The sequence below is a fragment of the Chanodichthys erythropterus genome, chromosome 20 (genome assembly GCF_024489055.1).
Source record: "Chanodichthys erythropterus isolate Z2021 chromosome 20, ASM2448905v1, whole genome shotgun sequence".
Classification (NCBI taxonomy): domain Eukaryota; kingdom Metazoa; phylum Chordata; class Actinopteri; order Cypriniformes; family Xenocyprididae; genus Chanodichthys; species Chanodichthys erythropterus.
The window spans coordinates 23,383,563-23,398,489 of record NC_090240.1 but is presented as its reverse complement, the minus strand read 5'-3'; the positions used below and the strand labels follow the sequence as shown (position 1 = coordinate 23,398,489).

Here is a 14,927-nt window from a genome sequence, read left to right as displayed (position 1 = left end):
ATATCTCAAACCTTATTAAAGAATGTATAGACGTGTATTTTACTTACATACTCTCACTTCACATAAATAACATTATTTTGCATGGGTCAAATGTAATTTACATAGAATCTAAATTATCTCTAGGCAGTGGAGCGTACGAGATGATATTTGCATACTGGGTGCGCACAAGAACCACGTGCTCATCATTTTGGACCCCGAACCGGAAGACAGTCGTCGGGATTGGTGTATTGCGGTGTATTGGCAATGTACGCTTCTAGAGGTTAGCGAGCAAGGATATTTCGTTGCTACGGAATTGTGTGTTTGTTGCCGAATAATCCAGTCGACTCTGGTTTTAAGATGAACGTGCTTCGGACGCGAATATATTAACTTAGTCGTGACACTTTCAAACCCCAAGAGACAAGCTGTTTTGCAAATCTGCTTCACTGGGTCACTCCACATTTTGAAAGGTATTATATTTTTATTTGTGTGCAATGTGCGTTTTGATTCAGTGATTGTGCTCCGGTTTACAAATCAATTGTTTGTTTGTTTAAATAAACAGATTTGAGTTTGAAGCTGTTGTCTAGGTTTCAATTCCATGAAGGCTTGCTTCCCAAATGACTAACAAGTCTCATATCATAGAAGTGTCATAGAAACATATGTTAGCCATTAAATGTCCAGCTAATGTATTAAAATCAAAATTGTAAGCAGAAATAGGAGTCAAACTTTTGTGTAACTTGTGTAAGTTAATTGGTAACTGCTACATTTCCTGAATGTCAGGATTCTGAAACTTGTTCTTTGGAATTTTCCTCAGGGGTTTAATTTGGATATTTAGGCTTTGCTCTTGTTTATCTTTGTCATGTTGTCTCGCTTACTTCAAACAGAATATTAAAAGTGGCCATTTGCTGACCAGATTTTGACATCTGTCTACCATGAGGTTTGCAGGTCTGTGCATTTCCGTGCATATCATGGACTAGATAAGTTTCTTCTCGCATTGGCATTCAAATGCAATTTCCTTCTTTTGTATTCCCCAGTGACCCTGCGTGCTGTTGCTCTAGTACTTCTTTTGGGCTTCACCTGGCTTCTAGCAAATTCTATGCTAGGAGGGGATGGGAACTCCTTGATACGGATGCTCTTTAGTGGTAAGGATGTTATATACGATATAGGTTTTTCCATGGTCAGTGCTGTTATAAAATATGTAGTTCCATTAATAGCTTTAAAAGTAAACTGACAAATTTGCTACAAGCAACTCACCTCTTTTACATCTTTATGCAACGTTCCCTCTATTTTTTCCCCCTTGCTGAGCAAAGCCTCGCTCTATTGGATGAACATTTCAGGCACCTGAGCAAAAACATTCCATTCCAGATCTGTACAGCGTACACACAAAAAGTGCTTGCATCATGCAGCTGTAACTTTTAAGTGCTATTTCTTATTTTATTTGCATGCAGAACAGTTAAGTTCTTTGATATAATATAGCTTTATAATAATATGAAAGCAACCTGAATAATTTAAAATTTAGATCTATTAAATAATTTCAGGAAATGTTTTATTGTCATCTAAAACCCAAACACTTAACTTAACTATACCTCTGATTGGTATGTGATTGTAAATGTGTCAGCGTTTTGATACTACACAAATCATCTGTTATTTCCACCACTTGATCATGCCACTCTTCTTTAAAGAAGTCATAAAGCAGAAGTTGCATATATATATATATATATATATCTGCCACTTGATCATGCCACTCTTCTTTAAAGTAGTCATAAAGCAGAAGTTGCATATATATATCTGCTACTTGATCATGCCACTCTTCTTTAAAGTAGTCATGAAACAGAAGTTGCATATATATAATATATATATATATATATATATATATATGTGTGTGTGTCAATCTCAGTGACTTAATGATCATTAACAAAGTTTTATCATTCATAGGTGGACAAGAAGAACCAACTCCAGGTAAAATGACTTTTCAGTAAAAACATACTTCGACATTTTCAGAATAAACATTTAAGCAATCTGATCTTTCAAATCAATAACCTTCTCTCCTGCAGAACCACGACCACGCAAGTACAAATGTGGCCTTTCAGCACCGTGTCCCCCCAAACATCTGGCATTCCGGCTGACTTCTGGTGCTGCCAATGTCATCGGTCCCAAAATTTGTCTGGAGGATAAAATGCAAGTTGCCTGACCTTTTCACTGTCAGTCTCTTTAATGAGCTTGCATGGGCACTGCTGCACACTATGCTCTGCATGCAACCTCCCTCCCTATTTCTTGTTCTGTCTCCAATGGTTTTCATTATATCGTCTTTGTTTTTCTCATGGCCATCACTACCAGACTCATAATCTTATTGGGGAACGTGATGCAAGTAGGCATTGGTTGCTCTTTCCATACCTGTGTTTTGTTCGTATTCATATTCCATTTTCTGATCCTCCCCTAACTTCTACCATAGAATTAAATGTCTATATATAATAGTAATTATAATGGCACTCTTTAAAAATGTTTTGTCTTCTACTTGTTTGGTCTTACAGTCTTGTCAGCAGTGCTAAAAACAATGTTGGCAGAGGTCTCAATATTGCTTTAGTAAATGGTAAATAGCTCAAATTCTTTCATACTGATATGCTTGCATGTATTATATATTAATTTAATCAAGTATTAATTAATAAGAATATTTCCATTTTTCAGGAGTCAGTGGAGATGTTTTGGAAATAAAAGCATTTGATATGTGGGTAGGAGGTAAGTTGACCTGATGTATTATTTGGTTAGGTTGCTGTTTTCTCATCAGCTTCTAACATAAGTCTTTTCTCTCTTTTTGCCACAGATGTTTCAGAGCTGCTGAAGTTTCTTCGGCCTCTCCACGAAGGAACGCTAGTATTTGTTGCTTCTTTTGATGACCCAGCCACCAAGTAAGAGCCTGTTTATTTCTGCACTCCTATTTTAAAGGTGATAGAGAGGATTTTTTCGTCGACTGAGAATCCAAAGACTGTTACTGAGTTTTTTTAAATGAGCGCATACGTAAGAACAATCCCCCTCCTTCACAGCTCATGTCAAAGGAACGCCTCCCAAAAATCGTGCATGAGTATTGGAACACGAGTGTTTACCACCGGCATTCGCTGTGTCGTGTTAGTGGATTCATTATGTCGGACTCACCGCAGGTAACTCATAATCTGCAGTTGTTACTCCTGTCTCCTGACAAAAACATTGCATGTAGCGCCTGTGGAGTGTGGAAAGTTACTGGAGCGCGTCTCTCACAAGGAACGTCATGGCAGTGATTGACAAGCCAGAGGGCCAATCGTTTACACAATGATCGCGTAAACGATTGGCTGATGTATTTAAGGCCCTACCTCGTGCACAGATGATGTACATTAATATTATTACTTTCAGTGCACCTAATAAATAGTCTTTTATCAGTTGGTAAAGACAGTTTCAAGTAATATTGCAAAAATGTATAAAACAAAACATCCTCTTTAGCACCTTTAAAGCCAGATTACTAATCTCTCATGAATCGAGAGCATATCAGGGTTCTTTTCCTTGAGTGTTTCTCAGATGGATATTAATTACTGCAAGACTTAAATCAGAGTGCTAAACCCCTTCACAGGTTAAATGATGAGGCCCGGCGGCTGTTCGATGAGCTGGGGAGCACGGCAGCGAAGGAACTGGGCTTCAGGGACAGCTGGGTGTTTGTTGGAGCCAAAGGAATAGAGAATAAGAGTCCATTTGAACAGGTAGCACTTTTGGAAAGAAATATGCATTATTGTTATGGTATTTTGATTTAAACTCAGGTTGAAGGATAAAATTTGATGTTTTTTGTCACAGTACCTGATGACAAAATGATGAATGCATTTATGTTAGGGGTGTAAGAAAATATCGATACACATGAATATCACGGTATTATGTTTGCCGATACTGTATCCATACTCAAACACTGTATCAATATTTATTTTTACATCCAAGATGGCTTTGTTTGGTTTAAACCCAACCGCTAGATGGCAGTGTTATCACAGAATGTAAACTGATGAGGAGAAGCACAAGGGGCAGTGTTGCCAAGTCTGTGGTTTTTAAGTTGTTGCCGTGGGGGTAAAAATATTTCTGTGGGTTGATTTCTAAAACACCCCCCAGAAGTACAAATTCAGTGGAGAATTTGGCCGCCCAATGGTGAAATATTTGGACATTTAACACTTAAATTAACATGTAATTACATTAAAGAGGTGGTTCAATGTTTTTTTTATAGACTTGATTGTGTTTTTGGGGCGCAGATTAATATGTCTTAATGTTTCATGGTTGTTTTTTTTGAAAACACTGTATTTTTCATATATTTTAGCTTTATTCTACACCTCTGTTTCCACTGTCATATGAACGGCTCGTTTCCCTCCGAAATACGCAATGTACTCAGATTGGTTAGCGGGCCCAGTGTAATCCAGAGCCATCTTGATTGGCTGAAGCGTCCAGAAACGCCACGCCCCTTACCATTTGTTACCGGTTACGTGGGATTCGGTTATATTGTATACTAGGGCTACACAATGATTAATCGTTTGCAAAATAAAAGTCTGTGTTACGTAATATATGTGTGTGTTCTGTGTATAATATATATAATGCACATACATGTGTATATTATATAATGCACATACATGTGTATATTATATAATGCACATACATTTATAAATTTAAGAAATATATACATGTATAAATTTAAGAAATATATACATGTATAAATTTAAGAAATATATACATGTATAAATAAATATACATATTTATATATATTTTATATTACACATAAATATAAATATTTTATTTTTTATTAAATATATACATGTATGTGCATGTATTTATATATACATAATTATTATACGCAGAACACACACATATATTACGTAACACAGACTTTTATTTTGCAAACGATTAATCGTGATTAATCGTTGTGCAGCCCTATATGCTCAATTTGATTATATTGCTGTATCAAATTGTGCCCGAATCGGACCCAGATGAACAGCAATCGCGGCTTTGTGTTTAGATGCTGTCACTGCTGTTTGTTAGCTTTTAATATACAGTTTTATCCTGATTAAAGCTTTACTGTAGCCGAATACATGACTGAGTAGTCGCATTTTTGTAAAGGTAGCGTTTAATTTACGGCATGAACAAATGTTTGTCTATGAACATAGAAGTTTGTTGGTGTTTGTTGAAGTATGCACTATAATACAGCTAATTGGCTAAAGCAAAAACGAGTTGCTCTTTGTATATGTCCTTGATGCAACCAAAAAATAGCAACAGAACTATACGTTTAAAAGACATGTACAAACAATAAAACATACTTAGTTTGAAGCCAGTAAACAGCAGCTTCTGCTTTTAAAGTGGGAACTGCTCCATCTTTCAGTAAAAGCCTAGCTTTGTGCAAATCCAGCATTGAACTCGTGTAGATTCTGGAAGGTGTCTTCAGATTACAATGGGTTCTATTATCTTTTGACGCGTCCGGTGTACACAACTCTTCCGCTTTCATTTTGCTGTGTCATGGCCTCGCCCACTTTGTTGCGTGTTCCGGGGGGTGTGTTTTGCAGGGTTGATGTCACCAACCCGGGAAGAAGCTCGTTGTAGTCCAAACCGGTCGTTTTTGTAGGCAATAAACTGCCATAACTTTAAAAGACAATATCTCCGTTTGCATTGAACTTTCAGCGCTGTAACTTTGCAGATACTGTTTATGCTCAAGCAGCAACATTACACACTAACTAAGGTTAAAAAAGTGAAATCGCATTGAACCACCCCTTTAAAAATGGTTTGAATACATGTAGGCCAAGTGCAAATGCATGTAGGTATCAAGCTAATTTGTGTATTTGTATGCTATGCCAGTACATAAGCTAACTAATACAGACATATAGTCATTATTATGTAGTTCAAACAGAGTTTATCCCAACATGATTTTGTAGGAATTGTAATCAGGTGTTAAAGAGAGTACCTATTAAATGTAATTTGAGCCAAAGTAATCGGTTGGCGTCCTAACAGAGACCCGTTTTCAAGGAGGACCTGATTTGTCACCACACCGGCTCCCGCCGCAGTGTACAGAGCTGAAGCGTGGACTCATTTTGGCTTCCGCTATAATAAAACCACTAAGGAGATCAACAAGAGTCACGTTCTTCGCAAAATAAGCCATGTTAAAATCTAATACATGGGAAACACATTGAATCTGAGAGCTCATTGAAGGCTTAGTTCACCAAAAAATGAAAATTCTGTCATTAATTACTCATGTCGTTCCACACCTGTAAGACCTTCATTCATCTTTCGGAACATAAATTAAGATATTTTTTTAATTAAATCTGTGAGCCTTCTGGCCTCTGATAGACTGCAACACAGTTACCACTTTTAAGGCCCAGAAAGTTAGCAAAGACATCATTAGTCCATGTGACTGTAGTGGTTCAAGCTTAATGTTATGAAGCGACGAGAATACTTTTTGTGTGCAAAAAACACAACAAAAATAACGACTTTAAAAAATTTCTACAATTTCTTCTCTTCCATGTCAGTCTCCTAGTTTGTTCTATGTCAGAGCGCCTACTATATGTATACAATAAATATAGATGATGCTTATCATATGACCAGGTTCTTGGTGATGATACACATCCCTATTTTCCCTACAGAAACCTGTGGGTAGTGTTTGATGATCACTACCCAAATTTAAATGACCACCCAACACAGCAGATCTAGTTTGAATTTTATAACATCAGAAGAGACCATATATGTGAGACCATTGCGACCTTCATGAAAAACACCAAAATGCTCCTCCTTCTGCAAGTACTTAACTTAAGGTGCCCTAGAACTTCTTTTTAAAAGATGTAATATGTCTTAGGTGTCCCCTGAATGTGTCTGTGAAGTTTCAGCTCAAAATACCCCATAGATTTTTTTTAATTCATTTTTTTAACTGCCTATTTTGGGGCATCATTAACTATGCACCGATATATAGGTTGCGGCCCCTTTAATTCTCGTGCTCCCCCTCCCCCAGAGCTCGCGCTTGCCTTGAACAGCATAAACACAGTTTACACAGCTAATATAACCCTCAAAATGGATCTTTACAAAGTGTTTGTCATGCATACTGCTTGCATTCATCGGATCATGTGAGTATAGTATTTATTTGGATGTTTACATTTGATTCTGAATGAGTTTGAGGCTATGCTGCATGGCTAAAGCTAACATTACACACTGTTGGAGAGATTTATAAAGAATGAAGTTGTGTTTATGAATTATACAGACTGCACATGTTTAAAAATGAAAATAGCGACTGCTCTCTTGTCTCTGTGAATACAGTAAGAAATGATGGTAACTTTAACCACATTTAACAGTACATTAGCAACATGCTAACAAAACATTTAAAAAGACAATTTACAAATATCACTAAAAATATCATGATATCATGGATCATGTCAGTTATTATTGCTCCATCTGCCATTTTTAGCTGTTGTTCTTGCTTGCTTACCTAGTCTGATGATTCAGCTGTGCACATCCAGACGTTCTGCCCTTGTCTAATGGCTTGAATATGGGCTGGCATATGCAAATATTGGGGGCGTACATATTAATGATCCCGACTGTTACGTAACAGTCGGTGTTATGTTGAGATTCGCCTGTTCTTCGGAGGTCTTTTAAACAAATGAGATTTATATAAGAAGGAGGAAACAATGGAGTTTGAAACTCACTGTATGTCATTTCCATGTACTGAACTCTTGTTATTCAACTATGCCGAGGTAAATTCAATATTATTATAATTATTATTATAATTCTAGGGCACCTTTAAACCACAATCAAAGACACTTGCCAGAGATAAATTGTATATAAAAAAGATTTTCTTGTCTCTCTACTGTAATTTTCTGATTTTTAAAAAAAAATTCCATTCAAGCTTTAGTCTCAACTTGGCACTACATGTTTAACATTTGTATAATAAATTTCTTCTAATATTCCTCATTTGCAAGTCTCTTTGGATTAAAGGTTCAGCTTGCTAAATGTTGTAACCATTTTAATTGCAAAAATTAGAGAAATTAGTGAATAATTTCATTGTAGCCCACACACAATATAATATCTGGCCAATTTGTGCAACTTTGAGAACATTTGAGAACATTTTACTGCAAACTGAGCCGTTTGTGGATGTTTTCAACCGCTTGTCTGAGTGAACAACAGCTTAGCTTAGAGTCCATTTTGAGGGGTTAGTGATTTTACAGTTTAGAATTCTTAAAGCATGGATTTTTACCTATACCTTTTCTCTGTCTTTCAGCGAATGAAGAACAGTAAAAGCAGTAATAAATATGAAGGCTGGCCTGAGTCCCTGGAGATGGACGGCTGCATTCCTCTGCGTGCTCCATTAGAAACTTAAGGACTCACGGGGTCTTTGAACTGTAGGAACACATCAAACCCAAAAATCAAGGAGCACTATGTGCAAAATGGTCTTTGATTCAGAAAGTGACTCAGCCATCTGAAATGAAAAACTGAAATGAACATAGAAGTGGAAGTTAATGGAAGTTGTCTGGTCCAGTGGAATTAGAATGGTTGTAACTGACCAAAGAAGAATTTATTTTTTGTTCTTTACTGTATTTATAAAAATATTTAAACGGTATGTTTAGGAAGGTTATATATATATATATATATATATATATATATATATATATATATATATATATATATATATATAGATATATATAGATATATATATATATATATATATATACATACACACAGTTTAAAATGTTTGAAGTTGATACGGTTTAAAAGCTGTGACTAGCCATTGCTCTGAAGGATAGCATTTGCATTTACATTCAAAGACAGGTAATTCTATACACAATAAAGTATGTACAGAGAGTTCATTTGGGGATTGACATTGTTACGTATTTCTAATCTAATCCATATTTGGATTAGATTAGATCTGAATTAAGTTCTTCTTCCAGGTGTAGTTTTTGTTGAAGTGAAATTATGCACTGATGAAATGCACTGTGTATACAATCTTTGCTATGAATCAACCCAAACATCATGCAGGGTTTTTTTTTTTTGTTTTTTGAACAGCCATTTTTTTCCCTTGTTTGTTGTGTTTTTTTTTTGTTTTTTTTTTTGTTTTTTTTTTCCTTGAGGATTACGTTTATCTTATCACATAATAAATGCACACAGATGTTTATCCCCTCTTGCTTGACCAGAGTAATAGTAGCCTGTTTGAAATGCAATGTGGTTTTCGTGCGTGGTGTAGTGACGTGTCGCTTAATTTCCGTGTGTGTTTTTCTGGTTTTGTTTCATGTGCACACAGTAAACTCAGGATCGCGTGAGTTCACAGCGAATGGAAGCACGCAAACAAGCACCATGGACAGCGGCATTACTGCTCTTATACACTAGAGGGCAGCAGAGAAGGGTGAATTTGTAATGAAACTTAAAGGCATTTTGCATAAATTTGCTCTACGATTATTTAGGTGTTTTTATACTTTTGTCTTTTTATTAATTAATGAATTAATCTTTTATACGTTTATTAATTAGTCTGAAATATATTGTAATATTTATTCCTTAGAAACTAGTATACGTTTTTGTTAGTATCCTACTTTTGTACTTTAATTACTAGTAAGTAATCCAGTAATGATTTAGTTGACCGTATTTGTTTTAAAGTTTTAAACATATGAAGCATTAGGTTAGATACTAGCACTTGTTCCAGAGATTATGGTAGTCCTATCCATTCAATTAGTCACTAGAATTATTACTTTGCTACTAGTCACTTTCCTAATAGTTTATTCACTTGTTATTGTTAGTAAACTGCGAATTATGCAATAGAGTAATATTAACTAATTCCCTTGAGACAAAGATGTACCTATTCCAGTCATATTAGTACTTTTATTAGTAGACTACATTGCCTTGTTGAGATTAGTACTAGTAGCCGACCTTTTAATCTATCTATACCAAAGTAGTTAGTAAATCTTCCTTAAATAGGCTACTAGTCTGTATGGTGAAAAATAAACATTTATTAATGTATATATTTCGGTCAATAATACAGTATTTCCAGTTAACATAAAGACTCAAATAAAAAAACATTTTACTGCTTCGGTTATATAATATATTTTGATTTATACATCACTCATATAATATTAACTGTCGTATTTTCATAATCAAGGCCACATGAATTGTCAAGTGATATTCGGGCTATTAATAGAAAAGCTAAAACAAAAGTAAAGACAGACATGCCCTTTCTTCCAATAAGTAACAACCCTATAAAAATGTAAATTAATTATATCAGAATGCCCAAATCGTGTTGTTTTATGAGACGCTTACTGGGACAATGCGCGACCACGCGTGGTCAGACAGGCGGTGGCGCGCATAGTTGGAGCACGCTGTACGAGCGAGCGCGCGCGCGTCTCTGTCGTTAACCGAAAAAAGGAGAGACGATTGTGCTCGATTGAACTACCACGAACGTCGCAGCGACGGACGTTGCTTTGTAAATTATGTAAAATAAAGAGATGTATCACGCTATACACCTGTGAATACGTTGATGTTACGTTCATCGGCGGAAAGGTGTGCCAATAATCTCGCGGAAAAGAACAACAATGTTTTTTAACAGATGATGTGTCCAGGAAGATTTGAAGGATTTAACGACGCCGCTCAAACAAGAGAACCAAACGCTCGTATAAGAAAAGGAGTAAACACCGGCAACGTTACACGACAAATTACGCTTATATCCAACGAGATGCTGACGAGCTGTTGAGTCTTTGACAGATAAATTAGAGAAAGCGAGACCTTTCGACGAGCTGCTTCAGTTTTAATAACGACAGAGGATGCAGCACACCGGTGAGTACCGTTGACTGTTATGTTAAATAATAATTAGCTTCTGATATTTAAAGGACTACTATTTACAGATATATATTGTAAAATAAAAATGCACCTTTAGGTTATGTATGTGTCTTTCAGACATACAGAAATCCCAGGCAAACATAGCTTAGATGCTAACACAACGCGGTGGTGCTGAAATAGATATTGGCCGAGCAATATTACCGAACGGTAAAAATAAAAATAAAGATGTTTCCATCTTTTATTGGTATGCTTTTCACTTCTTGTTCCGCATAGGTTTCTGCTCCTGATATTGTCTGTTATTTTCTTTAACCGTATTTGACTTGCTAACTGAGTGACATTAAATGAATACTGAATGTGCAGCTAAGACAGGCGTTTGCTCTCTCTGTATTGTCATATCCTGCTCTTAACAGATTTTCTTATGCTTATTGTCAATTTAACTGTTAATGGTGGTTAATTTTGCTAGATACAACCTAATAGCACACGTTTGTGTATTTTTTTTTTTTTTTTTTTTTTTATAGCTGCCATGTCCTCTGTTGCTATGTGTTTTCAACTCAAGGCATTGGCCACTGTTGCTCAGTGTAGTGGCTAATAGATGGTGCCTGTGTATTGGTTGTCTACCTTATCATTCTTTTAAATATTAGCTTAATGTTGTAGAAGTAAGATTCTGAGACAATGACAGATAAGTATGTCTGAGATTATGAAAAATATAAATCTACTTATAAGTGCTAAGTTCTTTGAAAATGGTTGATATGAGTTTCTACAAATGTTTTGTGGCATAAAAAAAATGTAGAAAATTCAAGTGTGTTTGTTTACTTGTGTTACTACATTTGACCTGACCTCATGTGACCTGCCTTTTCATATCAAAGCCATTTCGTATCAAAGAGATACTGTTTTATGGTTTTCTTCTCACATAACATCACAATGGCTTCCTGCATGTTGGTTGGTTCCTGCATGCTAACTTTGGTTTGATTAGTAGATGTTTTTCAAATAGTAATATTTTAAAACATAACTGCTTTAATGTTGTAAGAAATAATAATGTTATATTATTTTTATTATTATTTTTGAATTGATTTTTCCCCACACAGTTGCACCATCTAGACATGTTTAGGAATTTATTTTTTGAGTGACCTATAGATCCAGACAAAAATAAATAAATAAATAAAAAAAAAAATAATAATATATATATATATATATATATATATATATATTTATATATATATATATATATATATATATATATATATATATATATATAATATATTATATGAGCATCACTTAATTGCTTTGTATTGCTATATATAGAACTAAGTGTAAAAGTAATGTACACTGTAACCGTAAAAGTTTGGGGTCGGTAAGAGAGGTGGGATGTCTGGAACAGCATTTATTTGAAATGGAAATCTTTTGTAACATTATAAATGTTTTTACTGTACCTTTTTGATCAATTTTATGTGCCCTTGCTGATTAAATGTATTGCTTTACAAAAAAAAACTTACTGACCCAACCCTAACTTATGTAGCTTTGTGCAGCAATCTATGCTGATGAAGACAAAGCAGTGATTAGTGTAAAAGTGATGTTAAAAATCCCTCAACTTCATTGGTAATCTGCCCCATATTGTATGAAAGGATAAAACAAGAGAGAGCTTATTTTAGTCATAAACCTCAAAAGCACAATAGTAAGCCACTTATTATTTGTAATCCACATCATGGCAAGCTTCAATTAAATGGTCTCACCTGGATTATATAATAAACTGAGCGAAGAGAAGGTAGCATTAGGCGGTATCTAGTCTCTCTTTTCTGGTTCACTCTGTACCCTACCTTCTGTGACCATAGTGACACTCACTTTCACATGCTTGACCTAGATTGGACAAAAGTGTTTGTTTTGTGTTGTTCTTGGTGTTACTTAATGGGACAAACTTTATGCCTTCAACTCCAGCTGTCACTTTGCTGTTATCTACACCGTTAAATATTACAAGCATCAGATTTTATTTAGTAACATTTACTTTCTTTATGCTGTGCTGGGTCCTCTTGGTCATAGCTTGTTTTAAATTTTAAGTCAGGTTTAGCAAGATTTTGAATTTAAAGCCATTATCATTGTGAGTCATAACATAATCTCTCTTTCCTACAAATAGACTGTGGTTGAGGAAACAGTATTGATGTGACTGGTTAAAAAGAAATCAATTGTGACAGCAAATTATCCAGCCTGCTTGCATCAGTGCCTGAAGCAAATGCAGATCCACAATCTCAAATTATACATTTGATGATTTTTGCCTTTAAGTGTCAATCAGAATGAAATGACAAAGAACATATGACCATAGCGAGACTTTTCTTGTACTGCAAACTGTCCTTTTCATCTGAGCACGAATGGGCACTTAACTCGGTTGCAAACTAAGCTGTAAATTATGTAGATACCTCAGTAATCCAAGACAGACAGCACATCTGAGGGTCCAGTTTAAAATGACTTTTTGAAAATTCTGATCATTTGCTAACTCGTGTGGTTACAACCCTGCATGACTTTCTTTCTTTGCAAAAAACCAGCAAGACATTTTCAAATTATGTTCTTTTTATTGTGTTTCACAGAAGAAAAAAAGGCATACAGGTTTGGAACAAAGTAAAGATGATTTATGGGCTAACTATCTCTTTAAGACATGGTTTTCAACATTTTTGACTCCAAGGATCCCCTGAGGCAATATTAGAAAGCCCTCCTATCTAAGCTGATATCGTTATGATGGTAACTTTTTTTGTAATAAACTCTAAATATGATGTCAGTTTAATGTTGTACATATTTGTGTGTGTGTGTTTAGTATTTTAATTAAGACCGTGTTAATATTTAAGACTTATTGAGCCCCCTGGAAGTTTGCTGAGGCCCCTAGTGGGACCCAGCTCCCTAGTTGATAACCACTGCTTTAGGAGGCAGAAGAACTTAAGCAGAGTTGGATTATGTCTGGGCATTGTCAACAAAAATGCTCTACTTGTTTGCCCAATTTATTTACAATAGGTTGTTTGCACATGACGTCACAGCAGCAGCGCGTATGAGTCTGGAGGGCAGGGAGTGATTTTTTTATATATAGGAATCCTATCAAAAACTCAAAATTCGTATGTTTTGCTTTGTTTATGGTTGCTCAAATTGATAAAATCGAGAACCGAGAAGGTGTTTATATCGTTTACATAACTTATACCGTTTTTTATAACTTAAATCGTTTTTTAACTTTAAAAGTTGTCGCCTTTAATAGCGTTTTGCGTCTGCGGATACTGAAATGAATATGGATACCTGCTTATCTTATTTGTTTTTGATGTGGTTAAATATTCACATTCTTCGTGGTATCGTTTGCAGGGAAGAGAAGCTCTGAATGATAATTTGTTTTCACTTCAGTTTTGTAGTATTCCGTTCACAGTGTTGTTCTGGTTACCATGAGTGTCACGCGCTGCTGCTTCAGCCATCATATGGTAGAAAAAGCCCAAATAAATAAATGTTTAACAAGCTGACAGAAGTCGATTCAACAACAAAAACAAAACTTTCAAAAACACTCAGCTATGTGATTAATTTATTGAGTAATAGTGAGTGGGTTAAATCATTGACATTATTAGATTTGATATACAGCGTCTTCCCGTCACCTCCTCAATTTGCTTCCCTTAGTGTGTTTTTACACGTAGAAAAGGCAACAATTGTATTATACCGTCCAGTTTTCCCCTGAACGATGATGTGAGCTCCTGTTGCAATTCTCGATTCAGCATAAATGACCTATAATGGCGACATTTTTCACAATCGCGACAGAAAATCAAAATACTGCTCTAACTTTACTAGCAGAAAGGCAGTGCGATGTAAACAAACCCAGACTATAACTGAATGCGGCGTGACGGCAGCTTCACATCCTCTATATGTGAGGACGAAAGTCTTTCAATTCAGTGGAAAAGTTGCTCCTCTTCATAACATAAGGTTCACGTCCAACATATGTTGTGATTTTCTGTTTATACCTTTCTAAACCAGCACAGAAATTATTTTTCTCTATCTCTTCCATTTTAATTTTCATTGCTTGCCCTCCACCGGTATTTCGCGCGTCACCAGAACCACGTGATTGCAAACAACCTATTGAAACATTGTCACTTATTCAATTCCATTTTATTTATTGCTTTAGTGATTTCATCATACTCATATTCTGCTCCACACCT

At 35.5% G+C, this 14,927-nt stretch overlaps 2 protein-coding genes across 13 annotated transcripts in view; both read left to right on the top strand.

Moving 5' to 3' along the window:
* fam3a (FAM3 metabolism regulating signaling molecule A) overlaps positions 1-9,369 on the top strand; it is a 77,639-nt gene extending 68,270 nt beyond the window's left edge. For 2 of the 4 annotated variants that reach the window (XM_067372117.1, XM_067372116.1), the window contains 8 exons: positions 1,011-1,118; positions 1,912-1,935; positions 2,031-2,154; positions 2,508-2,566; positions 2,662-2,712; positions 2,798-2,882; positions 3,575-3,701; positions 8,222-9,369. In XM_067372117.1, the coding sequence (XP_067228218.1) occupies positions 1,011-1,118; positions 1,912-1,935; positions 2,031-2,154; positions 2,508-2,566; positions 2,662-2,712; positions 2,798-2,882; positions 3,575-3,701; positions 8,222-8,320 (677 nt within the window). In that variant the 3' untranslated portion in view covers positions 8,321-9,369. Of the gene's footprint in view, positions 1-208; positions 447-860; positions 922-1,010; positions 1,119-1,911; positions 1,936-2,030; positions 2,155-2,507; positions 2,567-2,661; positions 2,713-2,797; positions 2,883-3,574; positions 3,702-8,221 lie in introns of those variants that run through there. The other 2 variants (XM_067372118.1, XM_067372119.1) reach the window with 2 other exon arrangements.
* A 61-nt stretch (positions 9,370-9,430) lies between these two features.
* wnk3 (WNK lysine deficient protein kinase 3) overlaps positions 9,431-14,927 on the top strand; it is a 61,039-nt gene continuing 55,542 nt past the window's right edge. For all 9 annotated transcript variants that reach the window (XM_067372110.1, XM_067372107.1, XM_067372109.1 and 6 more), the window contains exon 1: positions 9,431-10,758. The gene's annotated coding sequence lies outside the window, so the exon portion shown is untranslated. The remainder of the gene's footprint in view (positions 10,759-14,927) is intronic.